Source organism: Mustelus asterias, chromosome 16, assembly GCF_964213995.1.
Source record: "Mustelus asterias chromosome 16, sMusAst1.hap1.1, whole genome shotgun sequence".
NCBI lineage: Eukaryota > Metazoa > Chordata > Chondrichthyes > Carcharhiniformes > Triakidae > Mustelus > Mustelus asterias.
In genome coordinates, this window is record NC_135816.1 from 51763123 (window position 1) to 51788646 (window position 25524).

Here is a 25524-nt window from a genome sequence, read left to right on the forward strand (position 1 = left end):
GCAAGATCCTGGGAACAGGAAAATATTACATCCTCCAACTAACGGCATTGCAACTCCACAGGATATCTGTATACACACACGAAAACCGCATGCTGAAACCCAAGTACTTCCTTGTAAATCCGTGTAATGCTGCTGAGAGAAAACCCAGAACCCCTGTGAGCCTTGATCCAGAATTAATCACATTATGAGTTCCTTGAAGAAGTCTTCATCTGCTAATTCGGAGATCAGATACAATTGAAGGGATTATGTGAAACCAATAAGGCAAATAACATGGTTTCAAAAGGTCAATTAAGCTGGTTACTTTGATGGCCGGGGAACAGGCCTGAAGATGCATAGTTTGAAAGCTGACTGGGTAGATTTATTTGGTTTCCCTGATGGCTCGTCCATTAGGAAACTCATTCTAATGTGCAATTTAGGTTTAGCATCAGAGAAGGCACCAGTGCTTCTTTGATGGATGTTCCAATCAAAGCTGATCTCCTTCAACAGCTTTGTTACTGCAAAAAATGTTGCCTAGGGTCTCTCCTGTGGTCTCCAGTTTATTATATTCTGCACCAAAGATCATAGGAACTGCACAAAAATCCCATCTGTTGTAACTTACCATCCGGAGACTTCAGCTTCAAGAATTCGCCAAGCAGATGGAACAAACAGTTATTTTGTTCTAATACAGCCCACTCTCGTGTTAAGTGTAATATGGAAAACTACTTTATTTGCATCCTGCATTTTTCTTTGCTTCAGTACATCCTTTTGCTTATAAAGATAGATGAAGTAGATCAGCCTCTTTGTAGTGGTCGGCTGTTTGTTATTTTCCCCATCTCCTAAGGTGACAGAAGAACGCAATGGACACCTCACATACTTCTAATAAGTGAGTTAATATAGTTTGAAGTTCTTTGTTAAACCTGGACTGCTCCAAGCACGAACTGAAGAGGTAGGATTTCTGTCCCAAAGAGAGAAGTCTGTCTGCTTATGGAAACTGTAGAGGAACTGGAAATGTGAGGAGGGTGCTGTGAAAAACCCAAACTGCAACGAAAAGAACCTCAGAATTTTCTTGCCCAGAGGAATTCTGGACATATTCATGACCAATTCTGGTCATTTTGGGGGAAAATCGTGGCCTGTTGCTAAGAGCACGATTTAATTAAAAAGATTCTAAGTGCTGAACGAGGGAGAAAACGGGGGTGAATGGTGCCATTTTTTTTTTGCTGAGTTGCAAGTTGCAATCTTATGGCACTTAGGGCCTGATTTTACCATTTTCATTCTACGTGCTGAATCTGGGCGTAATGCAGATCCAACCTAGAAATCTGCTTTCAGGCGCCCCCCATACGCATTCAGCCTGAAAAAGAAATCGGGGGTCCCATTCGCACTGTGGGCAGAGCTTAGTGCGCACGAAACGATCGGAGCTCTGAACTGCGCAGTTAGAAAAAAAATTGAAAAAGCGCGTCCGTGTCAGATCGTTCCCGGGCCGCAGAAAGCGGCCTAGGAGCAAAAAGCGGGAGCGATGGCCCCCAAAGACATCACTGTCCCCCTTATCAATCCCCCCCCCCGCTACCGAGACCAGTCGCCAACCCTGCCCCCTTCCCCCGCCCACCGATCGCCCGCAGGATGGCAGTGGACCCCCCTGCCCCCCCCCCCCCCCCGCCCTCCCATCAGAGATCCATCTGACTCCCCCCACCAGAGATCCATCTGACCCCCCCCCCGCCCCACCAGAATACATCTGATCCTCCTCCCCCCCCCCACCCCACCCCTCACAACCAGACAACAATCTGGCCTCACTCCCCTCCCCCCCCCACCCCCAACCAGAGAATGATCTGACCCCCCCCCCCCCAATCGATCTGAGTCAGAGAGCCGTTGGAAGTGCTGAACGTGCTCTTCAGCAGCTAGAGCGCCCGATTCAGTCTTTTATTCAGCGGGTTCATTTTGGCGAGATTCCGGATCGGTGAACACGGCGGTAAAGTGGGAAATGCTGATAAAGTTGGACGGGCAGTTCATTAATTCAATTTAAATGCATGCAAATGCATTTAAATCGCCGATGCGCCCGTTTCGGGCATGAATCGTATCGTCGCCATTCCCGGGTTTCGGTAAAGTGGCAATCTGCACGGTTGCGGATCGCTTTAATGACCTCACACCCAACTTTACCACGTTTTCACGCCCACGCAATGGTAAAATCGGGCCCTTAGTGTGAAAAAAGTGCCAGGATGCAATTCTGGCCAACAGGCAGTTGGGGGGGTGGCGGGGGGAAGAGAGAGACAGAGCCTGAGCTCGCTGGTGAAGCCAGCTGCTGAGCTCTTGGGGCACCATTGCACAGATGCCCCAATCACCCAGAGATCTCCCCCTCCCGCCCCAGGACACTGAACCACTCTCACGCCGCTACCAATCACCCGCTGTGCAAGTCTATCCACACCCTCTACAGACATTGACATCATCCCGTTCCCGTCTACAGAGCTCCCCCCTTCCCCCACGCCGACTGATTGATTTGCAGAGTTCCTTCCTTCCCGCCTAATCGCCACCTTGGAAGAATTCCCTTCTGCCACTCCCTTTCCACCCAGCATCATAGCTCTACCCCGCCCCCTTGTGGCATTGCCAGAGTGCCTAGCGGGCACTGCCCAGCCTTGCCCGACCATCCGGGGGGGCTTCATTGGCCTTTGATCCCACCCCCCACTCCCCGCCGAGGCCATCATATCTGGTCTCCACTGATGGAGACCATCCATGAATCTTGTTTTGACCAGTGAGGTGGTTAAGGTAAGTGAGCCCGGACGATAGCGTCCAGGATTCTTAAGTATGTCATTAATATTTAAATCACCCACCCCCCCCAAAGTATATTTCTCAATCTAATTCAAACTGTTCCATTTATCCATCTAACCTGCTGCATCCAGACAACCTCAAATTCCTGTAGTTTACTGAGATTTAAATCTATGACTATCTTGGGCAAAATCCTTTTAACAACTCTATGGGCCTGATTTTACCATTTTGAGTCCAAGTGCCGAATCCGGGCGTCAAATAGATCCGCGCCTGGAACCCTCTTTCCAGCGCGCCCATACGCATTTTGCCGGCTCCGGTCTGATTCGCGCTGTGGGAGGGGCTTAGCGCTGGCGGACCGATCGGAGCTCTGAACTGCACATGCGCAGTTCGAAAAAAATCTGACAGAGCGCGCCCGGGCGCGAAAGATAAAAAAAACAGAAAGTGGAGAGGGTGGCTCTCTGACGATCATCCTCTGGTCAGGGGGAGGGGGGTGGGACCCAGATCATCCTCTGGTCGGCGGGGGGTGGGACCCAGATCATCCTCTGGTAAAGGGATACACCTTCACTGATGCACTACCAGGCCACAGATTACTCTTCCCTGCAGGGACAAGAGAGCGGGAGAGATGGCTGTGGCTGGTAGTGTACCAGTGATGGTGTATCCCTTTACAGGCCCAGCTTGGTCCTTCTCCAGTGTCTCCTCTTGGACTTGTACTGATCTTGTAGCTGGTTTTCATGCGGATCCACTTTGGAATCGGCCAGTTCTGCTTCATCTTCTTAGTGAGGAATTGCTTCATCCTGAAGGTTTTGTGGGATGGCATGGCCGCACGTCCACTCCGGCAGGAGGGATTCGTTCCTCCGGTGGGGAGGAGGGATTGCCCGCAGAGTGGCGGCGGAACCCCCTCACCCCCCTCCCTCCCCACCGACCGGCCGCAGACTGGCAGCGGAACCCCCCCCCGACCAGAGGATGATCTGGGCCCTAACCCCCCCCCCTCCTCCCCCCCACCCGCCCCCCAACCAGAGGATGACCTGGGTCAGAGAGCCGTTGCAGTCTCTGACCCCGCTCTTTGGAAGCTGCAGCGACGACTTCAAACTTATATTTTGCGGGTCGCTTACAGCGCGGATGCAGAACGGGCCAGAAGACGGTAAAGTGAGATTTGGCGGTAGAGTTGGGCGCGCGGTTCATTAAGTCGATTTAAATACATGCAAATACATTTAAATTGTCGGGCTGCCCGATTCGGGCGGGGCCGGACCCGCGCCCGAATCGGGTGTCGGTAAAGCCGCGATCTGCTCGGAATCGGGTGCAGATCGCGGTATAGGCCGACGCCCAACTTTACCGCGATTTCGCTCCCGAAAACAGGCACGAATCTTTGGTAAAATCAGGCCCTATGATTTGAGTTACATAAATCAGAGTAGCTGCTTGTTTGTATGACGAAAATTATACCTCACATTTCCCAAATTCCATTTAATTTATTATATCTGTACAGACAAGAATCTGACAAAAGTGAAGGAGGACAAGGTATGTTGAAGTGTTTTGCTTTCGTAGTTAAACGCAAACACACTTACATGTGTACACAAGTACCAGTGTTCCCTTGGCTTGCCCCAACACAACCCACCCCTCCCCCACATGGGCACCTGTCCCATGTTTTTCAGTTTTGCTGACACTGAGCACTGATCTTTGTTCGACTATTAACACATTCTGCTATCTTAGCTTTACCACCTTTGGCACTTTTCAGTCCTTAATGGCACCACTAACACCCCACTTTGTGCTTTTCCATTATACCTTTGTCAGTCTCTCCTTCGCTCCGACCTATCCCTGTCCTTCTACTCTTTCCCACCCGCCTCTCCAACTATATAATTTATTACATTTCTACCTCTCTTCAGCTCTGCAGAAGAGTTATATAGACTCAAAACATTAACTCTGTTTCGCTCTCCACAGATGCTGTCAGATCTACTGAGTTTATCCAGCATTTCATGTTTTTTCACTTGTTTTCTTCACATAGCCATACAAAAACATGCACTTTTTTTTCTTGCCTGTACATCTAATAGCATCTAATGTAACACTGGATGGCTGGCTCCCCACACACCCGCTCCCAGTATGTCTAAAACAGCTGTAATATCCCACCCAGATGGATAATGCTCCTTAAAGCATTATACAATTCCAAAAGTTAATTTGCCATTAAATGGGTGTGCTCTAGCAGCACAAATGAATGCAAATTAAAAAATGAACCTTTCAAAGTTTAATTGCTTTAATTTTGCAAAAGAGTTCACACATCCAACTTATCTATTTGAGGCTATGTTTGTGCCACCCAGATCTGACCATTGTTTATTATTAAGGTAACTTGCTTGAGTTAAAAAGGTTGTGATAAATTTCATTCAAACTTTTGAATAGTTGGATGGTTCACATCCTCTCATCAAATGTATTTTTCTGATTTCTATTCTATTTCCCCCCTGCAAACACTTGCCAAATTATTTCAATAGAATTTGTTCAACAGTAATGTTGTTCTCAGATCACACCAACCGTTTCTTCCCTACAAAATTTTTATTCCTTTATGTCTTGAATTCCAGGAAATATGCAGATGGCAATCCCAGTCCCAATCACTTCCATTAGAACACTTGTCAGACAAATATTGTTCTTGTACAAAATTAATTTTCAAAAAGACTAGTCCTTTAAGTCAAGTACCTCAGCTGCCAAGGGTTCAGAGTATCTCTCAACACCACTAGGTCTTAAAAGCATCACACAATGGTCACAGCCTTTCAGCATGCTATTGCTGTAACAAGGTGAATTACTTGAAGTTTCTAAACTGCCTTAAATCGCAAACATCCAAAGAATGGACTGAATTTTTTTTTAAAAGCCTAGAAATTAGGCCTAGCAGATGAAGGCTTAAATTGTCCAGGTGATATTTCTCTCCCTGTTATTTTAGCACTGACATTAACCTCTTTTCTTTAAATAGTGGGTAGTTTGTTTCAATGTGAAGATGTTAGGGTCTATTGATCAGAATGCTTGCCTACCTTTTACATTTAATAGCATCAATTGCTCCCGTTCCCAAGCCTATTAAAGCATAGACTACAGCACAAAACTTCAAACTTACTTAATGGACTAAAATTTCTTGTGGACCAAACAACAGTTAAGCTACTTTCCACACCTCTCAAGCTTCAATAACATCTTTCAATTCACCATGAACAAGACCAATGGAATATCCATTAGTATTATGAATGTATGCCAACAGCATGTATTGTACATCTGTGCCTAATGGGATGAGAAATAAATGATTAACCCCATTTCACCCAGCAGTATCAGAGATGGTGCAGAGAGAAGATTATTACTACCTGTGCGGACTCTCTCAAAATCCTTGCGTAAGATTAAAGTAGTAAGTGCTGGCTCAGTGTACCACTCGGAAGACTTTTCTTTAATATAATTTTTCAGACAGTAACATGGAGCAATAATGTCAATATTATTGGTTTGCATTTACTGTTTGTTCCATTCCTCCCCAAGAAGTTTGCTCCATATTGTGGTCTGGTTCCATAGAATATCCCATTAGTTTCCTATCCTTCAACTTAGTGACTGTTGTTCGTGCACTAAACAACAGAAGCTACCATCACATTGAAGCCATTTCTCTTCCAACACAATATCCACAAAAATGCATTCCCATCAAATCATTGGATAGGACTGAGGATTGTGAGCACCCTGGCTGTTTCAGGCACCAAGCTGGGACTGTCTTCTCATCAAGATCAGACCTAGGACCTTTCTGATCTATGTGCTTCTGCAACCCAGCATATAAACCATCTAAACTATTTCTGGACCAGGCTCCTCTGGTAGATCAAGTTATTAGCCAAATTGCAGGCCCTGACAGGCACGGTAAGCTTAGGAGATGAATTCTCATGATCAAGGAACAGAAGTTATTGCAGGTTTTGGCTTTCAGGCTAAGCCCACATCACATATTCAAACTTTCATTGGAAAAGAGCAGTAATTGGAACATGAGAACATGTTGCCAACTTGCTTTAAGATTTTAGGCTGGTGTGCTGCTGCTGAGCTCAGATTTTCCAAGAACACATCATAGTCCAAAGCCACTAGCTCAGAGGTTATAAGGTTATAAGTGTCAGCACACTCAAACTCACCTCTGCAGATGTGACATGGAAATTCATTGGACCAGCCCAACATTGGAGCAGGTTTTAGTTTTTTTTTAAATTACAGTCTACATTAGCTAAGATATGGCTAAATTTCTATTCAAATTATTAACCTCATTGATTGATATGTATCCAAAATAGACAATCCAAATTCATTGATTATACTTTCACACTATGCAACATGACGAGGAAAGTCCTCTCAGTTTCATTCAAAAAAAATGTTCATTCACCCAGGGTACTTCAGTTCAAAAAAAAAGTAATAAAATTTATAACTTGGAACCAATTTACTGGGCCAGATGCCACTGGCTGCGGCACTCAACCTTCCAACAGCAGGCATCCAAATTTCACCTCAATAGGTTTTACATCCTGTGCTTTGTTGCTGACATCAGAAAGTATTTTGCATGAGGCTTATCCATTGATGTTATAAGCGAAATACAACAAACATGAATCAATAATTTTAGGTACGGCATCAACCTGCACACTTCCATTCCTCAGGTTAATGGGTCCCTCATTAAAACAGCTGAATCAATATTATCTGCAGGTTACATTAATCTCCAAATTAAACTGATGCCATTTCCTTTCCATTTAAAACATTTGAGTGATGTAACGAGCTAAAGAGATAGTCTGGTTTACTTATCCCTGTAAGAAGTCTCACAACACCAGGTTAAAGTCCAACAGGTTTATTTGGTAGCACAAGGCACTAGCTTTCGGAGCGCTGCCCCTTCATCAGGTGAGTGGGAGTTCTGTTCACAAACAGGGTATATAAAGACACAAACTCAATTTACAAAATAATGGTTGGAATGCGAGTCTTTACAGGTAATCAAGTCTCAAAGGTACAAATAATATGAGTGGAGAGAGGGTTAAGTACAGGTTAAAGAGATGTGTATTGTCTCCAGCCAGGACAGTTGGTGAGATTTTGCAAGCCCAGGCAAGTCGTGGGGGGTTACGGATAGTGTGACATGAACCCAAGATCCCAGTTGAGGCCGTCCCCATGTGTGCGGAACTTGGCGATCAGTCTCTGCTCAGCGACTCTGCATTGTCGTGTGTCGTGAAGGCCGCCTTGGAGAACGCTTACCCGAAGATCAGAGGCCAAATACCCGTGACCGCTGAAGTGTTCCCCAACAGGAAGAGGACACTCTTGCCTGGTGATTGTCGAGCGGTGTTCATTCATCCGTTGTCGTAGCGTCTGCATGGTCTCCCCAAGGCAAGAAGTGGGGGTGGCCTTCGAACATCTTGCCAAGGCCATCCCCATACCCCGACTTCTTGCCTTCAAACAACCGCACAACCTCAAACAGACCATTGTCCGCAGCAAACTACCCAGCCTTCAGGAGAACAGTGACCACGACACCACACAACCCTGCCACAGTAACCTCTGCAAGACATGCCGGATCATCGACATGGATGCCATAATCTCACGTGAGAACACCATCCACCAGGTACACGGTACATACTCTTGCAACTCGGCCAATGTTGTCGACCTGATACGCTGCAGGAAAGGATGTCCCGAGGCATGGTACATTGGGGAAACCATGCAGACGCTACGACAACGGATGAATGAACACTGCTCGACAATCACCAGGCAAAAGAGTTCTCTTCCTGTTGGGGAACACTTCAGTGGTCACGGGCATTTGGCCTCTGATCTTCGGGTAAGTGTTCTCCAAGGTGACCTTCACGACACATGACAATACAGAGTCGCTGAGCAGAAACTGATAGCCAAGTTCCGCTCACATGAGGACGACCTCAACCGGGATCTTGGGTTCATGTCACATTATCTGTAACCCCCACGACTTGCCTGGGCTTGCAAAATCTCACTAACTGTCCCGGCTGGAGACAATACACATCTCTTTAACCTGTGTTTAACCCTCTCTCCACTCACATTGTCTGTACCTTTAAGTCTTGATTACCTGTAAAGACTCGCATTCCAACCATTATTTTGTAAATTGAGTTTGTGTCTTTGTATGCCCTGTTTGTGAACAGAACTCCCACTTTCCTGATGAAGGGGCAGCGCTCCGAAAGCTTGTGGCTTGTGCTACCAATTAAACCTGTTGGACTTTAACCTGGTGTTTTGAGACTTCTTACTGTGCTTACCCCAGTCCAACGCCGGCATCTCCATATCATTACTTATCCCTGCACAGTGATCAACTTATATAATGAATTGAGAACTGGAAAAAAAATTCAAAATTTGGCATTTAAATTGAAGGTGTATGTTCAGCATCTTGAATGGTCAAATTAAAGGTACCCTCCTGTACATTGTTTTACAATAACACTTACGGTTAGGTGGAGTTAACCAGTATGGGTAGCAGTGATTTCACTGCCAACTCCTAAGATGATGGGGGAAGGAAAATTCCACCATCCTAAAAATGCTGGCCATGGTTTTAATTAAGTTGGAAGCTTTTGTTTTTAAATTGTTGCATGTCCGAGCATTGTGAACAAAATCTATCATATTACTGCTGCCAATTTACCAGTTTCTTCAGGGGAATACTCAAGCATTTTGTGTCAATGAATGCTTTTTAAAAAATCACATTTTTCGGAAACAAAAGAACATCACCCACTCCCCCCACCTAGGAAGCAACATCTCCAGGGAGAATGATGTGGAGATGGACGTCCAGACCAGAATCAGCAAAGCAGCATTGGTATTCCAGTGGGTCTACACAGTCTGGGCATCCAACAACATCAACATGACCGTAAAGCAGAGTCTACGGGCGAGGTTTCTATGGCCTCGCTCAAGCGAGACCAGAAATTCCCACCCGAGATCAATGGATATTTCCGTTGTCTGCACCTCGCCCTCTCCGATTCCGTGACGGGCGAGGCGAAGGAATTCCAGCGTACATGTCCATTAAAATAAAGGTAAAGTCGCCATTGTACCAGATGACCGTAGGCGACTTCCCCTTTGAGTGGTGATTTAACCTGAGGATACCATACCTCAGGTGAGGGTAAGGTTGAGAAGGCGGGGCCTTCATGAATAACCTGGTAAGGGAATTGAATCCATGCTATTGACATTGCTCCACATCACAAACCAGCCATGAAGCCAATGGCTTTCAACAGTATCCATCAGCAGTCACTGTGGTACATCACAAGAAGTGAGTTAATTTTAAAGCAGTGGTCCAATGTCTCCAACTTAGCTAGGAATGTAAAAAATGACTCAGATCTGCACACTGGTTTGCCAAGTTCATCTGGAACAATATACATTGAGAACTGAATCAGGTCCCTATCTTGATCTGATAGGGTCTCCAAGATCGGAAAGAATTCAAAGCATAGATCTCAAGGCTTCATGCCCTACATTTCATACCAAACAAATTACAGAAAAGCTTTTAAAATTGACAAAAACATTGGCTCATGGACTGCTGCACAAATCAAAAATATAAGAAGTCATTGGATCAAAGAGAGATGGATTTTTACTGAAAGCATTTTGAACTTCCAAAAAAGGATGCAGGACAAACTCTGGGTCAGGCCCAACGTTTTTTTTAAAAATTGATCACTAACTATGTTATAGAGAACAGAGCAGTGTCAACCCAAAGCTCAGAAACAGGACCCAACAGAATAATAAACCACTGTCTAGCAAAAACAAAATTAATCATGCCTTCTCCCTTCTAGCATTAGCGCAAAATTATCCACCCAAACCTTTAAATATATCCCTTTCGTGCCATGAATACAGATGGAGCTTTGCCAAACCCATATTTTTGTTTACTTATACCTTCAAAATGAATGGAATGCTTATTGTACACTAGTTAGTATAAAGCATGCTCAAGCAGACAAAAATGTTGATAATTACTATATTTGCCAAAGCAATTATTCTATGTCACATTGGTTTGTTTTTCACAGAAAATCATAGAAACCCTACAGTACAGAAAGAGGCCATTTGACCCATCGAGTCTGCACCGACCACAATCCCACCCAGGCCCTACTCTCATATCCCTACATATTTACCCACTAATCCCTTTTGAGAGAAAATGTAAAATGGACTATAGCAAATTAGCAAGCATCTCTCATGATACATATTTTTAATGACATTGAGATGTAAAAGGGCTGCTCATTCACTATCACCCATTTCACATGAAGGGAAAATCTACCCTAATGTGACGTGAAATAATGACATTGGTGAAAATAGTAATTATCAGCAGTTTTGTCTGCCGGAGTGTTAGGAAACCAAAGGTAGTTTTAAAGGATTTAAATTTATATTGTTAGACATTTGAAATAAGGTATAGCTTTAGGTGGGTTTAATTTAATATTTCTGTGCCTGGAAGGGACCTACAGTTAGATTCATGTTGGATGAAGATGTTTGGATGTGTAGGAATTGGTTTCAATTCCAACTGGAAGTCTATTGTGATAGTGAGAGTTATGCCGTGAAAAATCATAGGCCAGCACAGGTTTGCAGGTGCTGCTTGGCAACTAGAAGCCCTTTTAAGGTTAAACAAAATGCTTTTTGTTTGTTTTTTTAGTTTTCAACTGAAAGCTAGAGCAGTTGGTGACAGGCAGCTAGAGAGGGAACATCTCTCTCAGCTTTGCTAGAAGATGAGCCATACAATAATGGATAAGAAAGTCAGTGCCAGAAATCTAAAAGACAGCTACTTAAGGAAACTAGAGAAATGAACAGGAGTTTCCAGGAAGCTTTAAGTTAAAGGAAGAAAGAAGAATTGGGAGGAGAACAGAACTGAAAGGGAGCTGACTAGTGAGGAGTCAGAAAGTTATCTGAAATGGTTCTTAGGTTTGTGATATATATAGCTTGTGAGATGTTAAGTGAAATAATTGTGGCATAATCAGTGGCTGGATATCAGAGTGTGTATAAAAGCCATCATGAAAAAAAAAAGGGATTGGTACAAAATATTGGAGTGGATTTGCTGGTGAGGTGGGGCAGAAGTTCTATTCAAAGGAGTTCTTTGAAAAAAGTGGAGTGGAATTCGGAATGCAATCTGCTAATGGAAAGCTTTATTTGGAGACAAGGTTTTGAGAACAGGGTTTGGAAACTCTCATGTGACAATCATCTGCGGCGATTTTGAGGAGAAATCTACAGACACTAACTTGAATTCAGAGAGGAGTGTGTATTTGACCACAGCCAATCTGTGGGTTTGAAAAGGGACTGTGTGTTAATGAGACCTTTGTAGTTTAAAATATGTTTTGTAATCCATGTTAATCTTAAAATTTTTGTGTAACTATTAAGCTAAGGGGGGGGGGGGGGGGGGGAAGAGTACTGCATTATAATCCAACTTTTCCATGTTTAATAAATGTTTTTTCCCCGTTGCTAAAACTAATTAGCAGTCCTATGAGCCTGTTCCTCCATGTTTGATAAAAATAAACAAGTAAAAGTTAGGTCTTTTGAGCCAATGTCCATTCTGGGGACTTCCCGTCTAGTTGTAACACCAACTGGGTCGTAACAGGAGCAGGCTCTACATCAAATACTGCCATTACCAATTTAAACATCAAAAATCTAACTCATTGCTTTCAAATGGGGTAGGTAAACTCTAAAATAAAAATGTGCTTTCCTTCCTAACACTTATAACCTCCTCAATTTTCTCCATTCATCTGAATGTACCAACTCGCCTCCAATATCTCATTGATGTGAATGGCCTTTGAGGGAGCCTGTGGTCAGTAATTGTCCACACATGATAATTGGAGGAAGGGGAGTGAGACGGTTCATTTCATATGTGAAGTAGAATTCCGTGGAGTGGAATGTAACCGATAATAGTTACACTCATAAATAAAACTAATTTTGCGTTTCAATTTTACTTCTCTGTTAAGTTGTTTTTGGCTTGAATCGGAGCTATTTATGGCCACATGGTAATTTCCAACAATCGCATATTGATCTGGAGCACATAATGGATATGCTGACATTATTGTGCAGGACTGTCCACAGGCAGGAGACCTGCTGCACAAACTCTGAGCTTAGGCACAAAGCAGCAAGTCACCCATGGAAAACTGCTAAACAATTATTATAGGGAAGCTGTTAGGTGCAACATTTATCTAGGACACCATCTAAAGAAAATTTTCAGCATTGTTCCAGGCAGTTCACCTGAACAGATGCTTACAATGGTTCGACAAACATTGCTCCAATTGATTTAGGGATGTGGGCAGCACCGACAAGGCCATATTTATTGCCTATCCCTACTTGCCTTGAGAAGGTAGTAGTGGGTTCTCTCTTTCAACGACTTAATTCTTTTATTAATGTTACTTTCACACTGATAATAAATATTGAATTCCAGTGACAATAAAGGAACATGATAAATGTCAGAAGTCAAGGTGCTGTACTGGAGGGGAATCTGGACGTGATAATCTTTCCTTTGACTTTGCTGTCTTGTCATTCTGTTTGGTACAGTGGGGGAAATGCTGTTAAAATGCGTGGTGAGTTGCTGCATTGTGTCCTGTAGATTGTATATATTTTAGCCACAATGCTTTGATGACGGAAGGGATGTACCTTAGTTGATTAAGTGAACTCCTCAGTCCTGGATGCTTTTTGCATGTTCACATAGGGCAGGTCCCTTGTGAACATAGAACATAGAACAGTACAGCACAGAACAGGCCCTTCAGCCCACGATGTTGTGCCGAGCTTTGTCTGAAACCCAGATCAAGCTATTTCCTCCCTATCATCCCGAAGTACTCCATGTGCCTATCCAATAGCTTCTTAAATGTTCCTAAAGTTTCTGACTCCACTATCCCTGCAGGCAGTCCATTCCACACCGCAACCACTCTCTGCGTAAAGAACCTACCTCTGATATCCTTCCTATATCTCCCACCATGAACCCTATAGTTATGCCCCCTAGTTACCGCTCCATTCACCCGAGGAAATAGTCTTTGAACGTTCACTCTATCTATCCCCCTCATCATCTTATAAACCTCTATCAAGTCTCCTCTCAACCTCCTCCGCTCCAAAGAGAAAAGCCCAAGTTCCCTCAACCTTTCCTCATAAGACCTACCCTCCAAACCAGGCAGCATCCTGGTAAATCTCCTTTGCACTCTTTCCAGTGTCTCCATATCCTTCATGGAGTGAGGTGACCAGAACTGCACACAATATTCCAAATGTGGTCTCACCAAGGTCCTGTACAGTTGCAGCATAACCCCACGGCTCTTAAACTCAAACCCCCTGTTAATGAACGCCAACACACTATAGGTCTTCTTCACGGCTCTATCCACTTGAGCGGCAACCTTCAGAGATCTATGGATATGAACCCCAAGATTGTGAGTGGAACAAACAAGTTTTCTCTTTCGCAATCAATAACAGATAAACATATGCCCTTTCCAAATCAAAAGAATCTGTACATTGTATTTTTATAATCACTCATGACTACATCTAGTCTTTTAATTATCTAAAAATACCTTCTATGGCTCCTTTCTGGGAGAAATATCTGTTGCTTTTGCAAAAGGGAGGACATATAACCCATCTGGAGTTTGATGTTGCAGTTTGAAGATGAGAAGATAGAATCCTTACAGTGCAGAAGGAGGCCATTCGGCCCATCGAGTCTACAATCCCACCCAGGCAGGCCCTATTTTTGTAACCCCATGTAATTCCCCTGACAGTAAGGGGCAATCCCACCCAGACCTATTCCCCGCAACCCCAAGTATTTACCCCGCTAATCCCCCTAACCTACGCAACGTGGGACACCAAGGGGGAATTTAGCATGGCCACTCCACCTAACTTGCACATTTTTGGACTGTGGGAGGAAACCGGAGCACCCGGAGGAAACCCACACAGACACGGGGAGAATGTGCAAACTCCACACAGACAGTGACCCGAGGCCGGAATTGAACCGGGTCCCTGGCGCTGTGAGGCAGCAGTGCTAACCACTGTGCCACCCCGGAGATGAGAAAGGATGAGAAGGGTGAAGATAGAAGGCTCTCTTGTTCATGTCTTTTTAAAATTTATCAGGCCCAAATTGGTTGGCTAGAACTTCAGCACCAAGAACCTCTGACCTCGTCCATAGCTGGGATTCTCCAGTGCCACTACAGTGAAAGGAGTTTCGGCTGAGCGTCAAATTCTCCATTCTCGCTGGCAACAGATGAGATTGGGTAATCCCACTCCAGAACTCTGATATATTAGCAGAGGTGAGGCTGCCATGATGAGAAAAGGTACTATTTATTTCCTTTTTGATTAAAGCAACAAAATCAAGCTCCTGCATAGTGTCAGAATCAGCATCTCCCCATTGAAGCAGACACCATGTAACATCACCAAACATCGTCTATAATCTTCTATTGGCATGGTGTTTTTCTGATTCTTGATAAGATCATTTTAGGCAGGAGTCACGTGACTCTGGCTCAATACTGAGACTTCCCTTCCGACATTACAACAGTGACGACACTTCAAAAAGTTCTTGGTAGGTTGTAAAGTGTCTTGAAATGTCCAGTAATCACAAAGTGCCATATAAAGACAAATCTTTTCCTCTTTCCCTAGTTCTTGAGTTCAGTTCTAACAGTTCCACTGCATGCCAGGTCATTACGATAAGGCAAAACCCAAAGCAGCCCAAATTTATATTAAAAGCACAGACTGATCTTTTCAGCCATCAGCAAATATGCGCCATATTAAGCCACGTCCTTCCCCAATGGACTTGATTTGCTGCATGAGGAACGACTGAGGACTCTGGGTCTGTACTCGTTGGAGTTTAGAAGGATAAGGGGGGGGGATCTTATTGAAACTTACAGGGTACTGCGAGGCCTGGATAGAGTGCTTGTGGAGAGGATGTTTCCACTCGCAGGGAAAACTAGAACCAGAGGGGACAACCTCAGGCTAAAGGGACATTTCTTTAAAACAGAGATGAGGAGGAATTTCTTCAGACAGAGAATAGTGAATCTGTGGAACTCTGCAGCAGAAGGCTGTGGAGGACAGGTCATTGAGCATCTTTAAGACAGAGATAGATAGGTTCTTGATTGATAAGGGGATCAGGGGTTATGGGGAAAAGGCAGGAGAATGAGGATGAGAAAAATATCAGCCATGATTGAATGGCGGAGCAGACTCGATGGGCCGAGTGGCCTAATTCTGCTCCTATGGATTATGGTCTTATGTCCATCATCTTACACAGAAGTGATTTTAGTTCAAGAAACACTTTAAAGAAATATTAGAAATTCATTAATGTGGCACAACAAAATCTAATCTATTTTTCTTTTCATACTTTTAATAAACCAGATTCATAACCTTTGGTAGGAGCTGTGTCATGTTCTGTAGCAACTTGGAGAGACCTGGAGCAAAAGGTGGATAAAGCTGCATGACTTGTATCACTAACTTGTATCGCTGAACGTTGCATCACAGTTTGCATGGCCAGAAAATAAAGCAAACCAATCATTAAGGCTTCATTTCCAGAGGGATAGAATTGAACAGTAGGGAACTTTTGCTAAACCTATATCAAAAATTGGTTTACACTGTGCAGTTCTAGATATTATATTAGGAAAAGGATGCAGAGACACTGGATCCTGGGGAGGTTATAGAGAAATTTACAAGAATGATACCAGAAATGCATGGGAATCCACATCAGGAAAGGATCAACATGCTGGGTCTTGTTTTCTCTTGATAAAAAGGTTGAGGGGTGACCAAAAGATCTTTGTAATTCTGAAAGATTTTGATAGAGTGGGTACAGAGAGAATGTTTCCTCTTGTAGGAACTAGAGGCCATCAGTACAAGATAGTCACTAAGAAAACTAACAGGGAATTCAAAAGAACCTTCTTAACCTCGATTTTTTTCTTTGCCATTATTCTATGGTTGTGATCCAAACCTTACCTGCAGATTGAAGAACCTGCTGTAGCGTCTGTAGATGACCTCTGTGGAACCATTGGACCATGTGACTTGAATGATGTAAACCTGAAAGCCAAAGAAACTGATCAGGAAAGAATGTATATCACAGGAAGATCATTTGGTTTGTTATTACCCCAAGCACAGCCATATCATCTAGGCAAATACCAAATCTGTTTCTTACATTTCACAACATATACAATGTGAGCCAAGTTACAAATACAACTGGGAACACACAATTTAATTGCCACAGTGAAAGTAGCAAGATAACCTGCTCCAGAGGCTTGACAATGTCACTTTCTAGATACTTGTATGGAATTGGGACACACTTTGCTATCTCTATGTGAATGAGCTTGCCTTTCACAACCTCTCTCTCCTTGTGGGACCAAGGTCTGGAACTCAGTGGGGCCACAACTCCTCATGGGTTATGCCAATTCCCCACTGCACCCCAAAAGGCTAGCAGAACCCTTTGGGAAATACCAGAGAACTATTTACAACAACCCCCCACCATTTCTTGGGAGTTCCTGACTGCACACCCACGTGTTTCACAATGGTACACAAGTGGGTCAAGCCTACTTTGCTTCAGGCAGCACTTGCTGCCTCAGCAGCAGGCTTTGCAGGCAGTGCCACATCACTTTTAGGGGGCTCACAGTGAGTCTCTACCTGTCAGACCAGTTGTAAGGCTGGGATGGCTTTTCAACGAATGCAGGGCTAGGATTTGCCTGGGGAAGGGGGGAGTACCCCAGAGTCCATGCGGCCTCAAGATAGGGAGAGTTGAGAGGGCAATGCCCAAAGGAAATGAGGCCTGATAGAGATATGAAGGCGTGCGTGAGAGAAGAGTGATGATGTCCCTTAAACTGAAGTGAGTGAGATGCCAGTGAGTGTGTGATGGGCTTGTGCATTTGTGAATTGAGTGTGCTGAGATGGTTGACTTGCCCTGGTGGCACAGATGAGATAATTCATCCTCTTTCTGCAGTGGATAAATGACCCAGAATGACCCAGTTGGCATGGGCCATCACTGCCAAAGCCTCTCAAGTCAGTGTGGTGAGTTTGCCGGACCTCCTGAAATCAGAACATGGGGTCGAGAACATTATGGCGGGCCTCCAAAAGGCATTCCAGGGATGGTCACTGAACTCTTCTTGGTTTTCAGGGCCATGTCATCACCGGAGCAGTCAGAGGCTGCATGCATTAATTACGGTTTAAATATGGCAAGTGGCAGGAGGGGACCTTCAGATAATGCTGTGGTAGGCGATTCAGAGGCCTCCAACCAGTGATACGGCACAATTCCTGTGCCTGCATGATTAATATGATTGGAAGCAGATGATACAATGCAACAAAAGCCACTCTTGCGGCCGGGAAGGCAAACTGTTTAATGCCCGCTACCGCACTTAGTGCAATTCAGGGAAAATTCCACCTACATGTTGAATTTGAACACATATTTATCCCAAAACCAAACAACTTGAGAAAGGACGATATTAACCGAGAATGGAAACAATAGTGACAAATCGGCAGCATGACTAGTACCAGAGGATATATACATACTCAAAAGTAAATACAGTAAGCAAATTTACCGACACACATGGGTCCCAAGTTTGACTACAAACATCCTGTTCCTGTACATTTATTTCCAGTTCTGTATCAGCATTTGGTCATTCTTTCATTACTCTTATTAGGTGTGCTAAAACATCTGCAGCACACATGTTGTGAACTGCAGACTGTTGAATACATCTTGGAGGCAAGCACTGTGAATTAAAACATACTATTGTATGACAGAACAAAGCGAGAATTTCATTAATTTACTAACACAATCTCAAAAAAAGTTAAAAAATATCAATAGTCAATTGCATATATTAATGAAAAACAATCCCCAGTTTTAATTACAGTTCATGCTCAATAATGATGGATATCCTGTGTGTGCAGGTTTTACAAATTTCCATAGAACTGAAAAAACAGGACTGCGAGTAAAAATACAGTCTCACCCTCAGCAATCACTGGGTTGCTGAAATCAGAAAATATAAAGGAGTTTTAAAGCCACTGCCACATCCTTTCAACTTCCAGTCAAAGGAGGTAATGACCCCTCTGTCGTAATTAGGCAGTTGGAAAGAAATGAACCTATGACAGACTCTGTCAATAGCTCAGACTGAGTAATGTAAGGGTAATGGAGAGTGTCTGCTGGCTAGCAACCAACTCACCACACAGTGACCAGATGATTATTTTAATAGCTGGGAGAGTTAGGGGGTGGGGGGAGGTGGTATAAGAAGGAGAAGAGTTATACAAAAGAACATCCTGCCTCATACAAAGGCTGTTAATAATGTGCAACAACCAATATGCTTATTCAGGAGTCTCTGAGTGAGACAAGGAAATCACAGTCACCCTGTAGCCTCACTGAAAGCGCTATTACACTTCCATTTTCAGATGAGGCATGTTCGCACTTGAAAATTTAACACTTTAGACTTGGGCACCAACCAAGCAGTATCGGATATATGGTATGTGGTGAATGCTGTGGCTCACTGAAAGCACTATTGTCTCTGAGTCAGAAGGTTGTGGGTTCAAGTCCCATTCAAGGATTCCAATACAAACTCAAGACTGACGCCCAGTGCATTGCTGAGTGAGCACCAAGTGGAGAGGATCTCCAGGGGCAGTGCTCAGAAAGCTTGAGGCTTGTGCTACCAAATAAACCTGTTGGACTTTAACCTGGTGTTGTGAGACTCCTTACTGAGCACCACACTGTCAGAGGTGACATTATACCGAAGACCCTTCTGTCCTCTCAACTGGATGTAAAAGGTCTCTCCTGGTGCCCCAGCCAATATTCTTCCCTCAAATCGACATCACTTAAAGAGTCTGAATGTATTGCTCTTTTGGAGCCTTGATGTTTGTAAATTGACTGCCATGATTCCTACATAACAAGTGACTACACTTCAAAAGTACCTCACTGACTGCAAAGTGCCTACAACTAAGATTGTGAAAAGGTGCTATATAAACACAAATGCTTTCTATTTGAAATTTGGGCTCAGTGTATCCTCATAGGATTCAATGTACCTCAGCATGCACAAAGACCCTCTAAAATGTCAAAACATCTTAAAGCAGGCACATCAGTAAAGCTCCCTCTACCAGTCTCATAGAAATAAATATACCTTAAACCTAGCTACCCTCCCAAAGTATCAGCAATTTTTCACTATCCCTCTTCAGGCATGTCCTAGTTTAATTAAAATGGCCACATAAGCTTAAACAAGATCCATTTAGCCAATCGATGCAGTCTTCCATCCAGATGTGGTAGCTGGATTAAACATAGATTTGGAACTCAAATTTATGAGCTTGGATACACTGCATGTATCCAGATGCAGCCTAAATTTAATGATAGCCATTTGTTGAAAGGATCCCAGCAAACATAATTGTTTGTAGCAAGCTGCAATGTATGATATCCAGGATGTAGAATTAGATTCCACCTTGTTCAGTTTTAAAATTACTTTTATACTGGAATGGTTTACTTTACTCTTGTTCCTTGACATTATTCTGCAGCTGTCATTCAAACACAAAGTAGATGGCAGATGGAGTTTAATCCAGACAAATGTGAGGTAATGCATGTGGAAGGTCTAATACAGATAGGAAATATACAGTAAATGGCAGAACCCTTAAGCGTATTGATCGGCAGAGGGATCTGGGTGTACAGGTCATTGAAAGTGGCAAAGCAGGTGGAGAAGGCAGTCAAAAAGTCATACTACATGCATGCCTTCATCGACCGGGGCATTGAATTTAAAAATTGGCAAGTCATGTTTCGGCTTTATAGAACCTTAGTCAGGCCGCACTTGGAATATAGTGTTCAATTCTGGTCGCCACACTACCAGAAAGATGTGGAGGCTTTGGAGAGGGTACAGAAAAGATTTACCAGGATGTTGCCTGGTATGAAGGGCAAAAGCTAGGAGGAGAGATTGGAGAAAATTGGTTTGTTCTCACTGGAACAATGGAGGTTGAAGGGCGACCTGATAGAAGTCTACAAGATTATATGGGGCATGGATAGAGTGGATAGTCAGAAGCTTTTTCCCAGGGTGGAAGAGTCAATTACTAGGGGGGCATAGGTTGAAGGTGCTAGGGGCAAGGAGACGTACGAGTCAAGTTTCTTTACACAGAGGGTGATGGGTGCCCGGAACTCACTGCCGGGGAGGTAGTGGAAGCAGATACAATAGTGGGTTTTAAGGGGCATCTGGACAAATACATGAATAGGATGGAAATAGAGGAATATGGTCCCCGGAAGGGTGGGGGTTTTTAGTTCAGTCGGGCAGCATGGTCGGTGTAGGCTTGGAGAGTCGAAGGGCTTGTTCCTGTGCTGTAATTTTCTTTGTTCTTAATAGACCCCACACTACTCTTGTACCAGCACTAAAAAGCTATTCTACAAAAACATTGCACGTTTATGTCTGATAATTAGGGAAGCTAATAGAATGTTATTGTTTATTGCGAGGGGAATTGATTACAAAAGTAGGGAGGTTATACTTCAGTTTTTCAGGGCACTGGTGAAAACATATCTAGAGTTCTGTGTACAATATTGGTTTCCTTATTTAAGGAAGGATGTAAATGCATTTCAAGCAGTTCAGAGATGGTTTACTAGACCAATTCCAGGAATGTGCGGGTTATCTTATGGGAAAAAGTTAGAGAGGTTAGGTTTGTATCCACTAGAGTTTAGAAGAGTAAGAAGTGGCTTGATCAAAACCTTTAAAGATCCTGAGGGGTCTTGACAGGGTGAATGCAGAGAGGATGTTTTCTCTTGCCAGAGAATCTACAACTGGGGGTCACTGTTTAAAAATAAAGGATTGCTCATTTAAGACAAAAGAAGAAAATTTTTTTCACTCAGAGGATTGTGAGCCTGTGGAACACTCTTCCTCAAAAGGCAGCGGAAGTTGAGTTTTTGAATATTTTAAAGACAGAGCTAGATAAATTCTTGACTAACCAGCGTACAAACGGTTGTCAGTAGGCAGGAATGTGGGGTTGAAGTTGCGAGCTAATCAGCCATGATCTTATTGAATGGTGGAGCAGGCTCAAGGGGCCAAGTGACCCACTCCTGCTTCTAATTTGCATGTCTGTTTGTTATTTCGGAGTACAAAGACTTATTAAAACATGGGGACATTTTGGCTTTTTGAAGCTGAACCCAAAACTGAACACTTATTTATGTCATTATTCATGAATAAATGAGCAACTTGAGTCAAGCAGCAGAGACATGGCTAAGTCCAAATATCCAAAAGTTGCTGTCCAAATTGCGTCACTCTGTCATTAGGTCACGTATCAACCGACTCAAGAACAGCTTCTTCCCTGCTGCCATCAGACTTTTGAAAGATCAACTTAATATAAGGAAGTCCAATGATTGTAACACTACATTCTGCACCCTCTCCTTTCCTTCTTCCCTATAAACTCTATGAAGGATATGATTGCACACAAGAAACACTACTTTTCAATGTGTATCCCAATACATGTGACAATAATAAATCAAATCAAAAAGGTTGATGAAAACAGCCTCACTATTGAAATGCATTGATGGCATGAAGTGCTGTATTTATGCAGTAGATATGAAGTAAACGCACAACAAAAAAATGAAGCCTTGTCAGTACAAGTAGATGTACCCTTTTAACAACATGATTATCCATTACTGCTAATCAACCTCTCTGGCACTGAAACTTTCTTCCCCTTTATTTCTTTTTCTGTACCTGATTTGACATTGAATTCACCCAGTCTGATAGATGTTGCCTTTTCAATTCTTGTAGTGTTTACTTCACAATCCTTCAATCGGATTGGGTAAGTCAGTAAATTGGTTATCTTGTTCATTCAAATTTCAGATGTCCTGTTTTCCTTATTGTACCAATATCAACTTGCACTTTCAGCAAAAAGAAATTGGAACCTAAATATGAACAGACAAGTCTGACAATAGTGTCAGATGCCCTGATGGAGCAAAATCTGGGCCATTAGGCTCAGTCTTTTCAAGCAACAGCTTTTATCCACAAGGTGCTTCTCAGGAGCATTATAAAACAAAGCCTGGCATCAAACCATAGGAGGAGAATTAGATCAGGCAATCAAAAGCTTGATTAAAAGGTAGAAATTAAGGAATGTCATAAAAGAGGAAAGCAGCAGAGAGGTGGAATGGCATTCCAGAAGCCTAGGAGATTGAAGGAACAATTAAAATTAAAAGCAGTCATGACAGAGCAATTGCAGATGAGCTACAGTGGATGTGTGAGAATGGAGGAAGACAATTGAGTGTGACATACCATAACAGCAGAATTTCTGGTAGGAGGAGCTACAAGCAGCAGCAAAATCAGGAATTTATAAGAGGCCAGAATCTGAGCAGTGCGGTACCTCAAAGGCTGGAGGAGGTTGCAGAGGCCATGTGAAGATTTGAAAATAAGGATGAGAATTCTAAAACCAATACATTGCTTGAAAAGAAGCCAATGTAGGTTAGCAGGCACAGGAGAGAGAGGGGAACTGGACTTGGATTTGAATTAAGATCAAAGCATCAAAGTCTTGGATGACCACAAGTTACAGAGGGTAGAATGTGGCAGACCATCTAGGAGGGCAATGAAAAAATCAAGCCCAGAGATAATGACTGAGGGCTTCAGCAGCCAATGGGCTCAGACAGAAGTTAGAGGTGGAAATAGGCATTCTTAAAGGCAGAAAGGTTCAAAGCACTTTCATGAGAATATCTACAAAAACGTAACAAAAAATAACTGGCAATTTAAGAGGCGAAATTAGTTAATGGCATTAAAAGAAGATTCAATTTCATCATACTTACTCACATACAAATAGAAATCGTATATTTCACTATTTCAAAAAAATCTTCAAATGCATTACCATCTGTGTGAAATTACTCTGGCTATTCTCCATGTATTCATACAGATTTCATATTTCAAGGCGTATTCCTATTAGTAGGTGTTAAAAATGGCCAAGCTTTCAAAGAACAAAATAAATCTATTTTTTCCTCCAAACAACTCTGAATTTTCCAATTAATATTCATTTGGTTTTAAACATGGTTTCTATCCATTTATATAAAGTCTCTCTCAAAGAAAACACCATGTTTATGTCCTCAAAAAATATTACTTGCAAATGTGGCCTATTGCAAAGGACAATAAACCTCTTAATTTAACTGACGAAGCTTCCTCGGTCTACCACCATCTTTGCCTTGGTAATCCCAGAAAAACTGTGGCTTTGAGAGTGCAAAGAGTTCTGAGGTGCGGAGGAATCTGGGTGTCCTAGTGCATGAATCAGAAAAGGTTCCGCAAGTACCGCAAGTAATTACATTAAGTGACTAGAATGTTATTGTTTATTGCGAGGGGAATTGATTACAAATGTAGGAAGGTTATACTTCAGTTGTACAGGGCACTGATGAAAATACATCTGGACTATCGTGTACAGTATTGGTCTCCTTATTTAAGATGTGCAAATGCTTTAGAAGCAGTTCAGAGAAGGTTTACTAGACTAATATCAGGAATAGGCAGGTTGTCTTATGAGGAAGGACTGGGCAGGTTAGGTTTTAGAAGAATAGGAGATAGCTCGATTGAAATCTTTAAGATCCCGAAGGGTCTTGACAGTATGAATGCAGAGAGGATGTTTCCTCTTGTGGGAAGAATCTAGCACTAGGGGTCACCGTTTAAAAATAAAGGGTCACTCATTTAAGACAAGAGATGAGGAGAAATGTTTTCAGAGTGTCAGGAGTCTTTGGGATTCTGCTCCTCAAAAGGCAGTGGGAGCAGAATCTTGAATATTTTAAGGCAGAGTTAGACAGATTCTTGTTAAGGGAGTGAAAGGTTGTCGAGGATAAGCAGGAATGTGAAGTTGAGGTTACAGATCAGCCATGATCTCATTCAAAGAGCTGAATAGCCTATTCTTGCTCCTAAATCGTATAATTGTACGGCTACACAAGCAAGTCCAAGACTGAGAATTCTGCAGTGAATAACTCACCTCTCTATCCCCCGAATCCTGTCCACCATCTACATGGCACAAGTCAGGAGTGTAATGGAATACTCTCCACTTTCCTGGATTAGTGCAAGTTCTAAAACACTCAAGAAGCTCGACACAATCCAGCGCAAAGCAGCACCTCATTTACCATCTGAACAATCACTCCTTCCACCACCAAGGAGCACTTCAGCAACTCCTTGGAAAGCACCTTCCGAAGCCACAAAGTCTGGCACCTAGGACAAGGACAACAAATGCATGGAAACACCATAACCTTCAAGTTCCCCTCCAAGCCACTCACCATCTTGACTTGAAACTACATTGCCGTTCCTTCACTCTTGCTGGGTCAAAATCCTGGAATTCCTTTTCTCACAGCACTGTGCAAAACATCTACACCAGAAAGCAACTTACCACCACCTTCTCAAGGACAGAAACACTGGCCTTGTTGTCGATGCTCATGCCCCCTGGAAGACTAATGAATGCTCTGGGGTTTGAAAGGAACTGAGGCTCTGCCTCCATGTGACAGTGGTCTCATCTGGAGTGAGGAGCAGTGATGAAGAAGATCAGACAATAGGCAAACCTCTCCCCCTTACCTCCACTTCAGTTTGTTCTTCAAAGTAATCCCACCCCTAATAATAGGATCATGATGGAGAATCCTAGCTTTCATTTTTACTCCAGGTGGACAATGCCACCAGAGATCAGTCATAATGTCATCAATCCACCAATAGCAGAATATGCTTATCCACTCAGCAGCTGGGCCACACAGGAAAGGAAATCATAATTTCGATCCCCGCTCTGCACTAAACCTGCCTTGAGCCAATACAACGGTAGGAAAACTACAAATTACTTCTTCCCCCATTTGGGCAGCACAGTGGTTAGCATTGCAGCCTCACGGCGCCAGGGACCCAGGTTGGATTCCCAGCTTGGGTCACTGTGTGCACGGAGTTTGCACGCTCTCCCTGTGTGGGTTTCCTCCCACAGTCTGAAAGATGTGTTGCTAGGTGCATTGGCTATGCTAAATTCTCCCTC

General features: G+C 43.3%; 1 protein-coding gene across 2 annotated transcripts in view; it reads right to left on the minus strand.

Annotated features, from left to right (window-relative positions):
* The window catches only part of sh3pxd2b (SH3 and PX domains 2B), a 273651-nt gene that overhangs the window by 245595 nt on the left and 2532 nt on the right, over window positions 1–25524 (minus strand). For both annotated transcript variants that reach the window (XM_078231114.1, XM_078231115.1), the window contains exon 2: window positions 16555–16635. In XM_078231114.1, the coding sequence (XP_078087240.1) occupies window positions 16555–16635 (81 nt within the window). The remainder of the gene's footprint in view (window positions 1–16554; window positions 16636–25524) is intronic.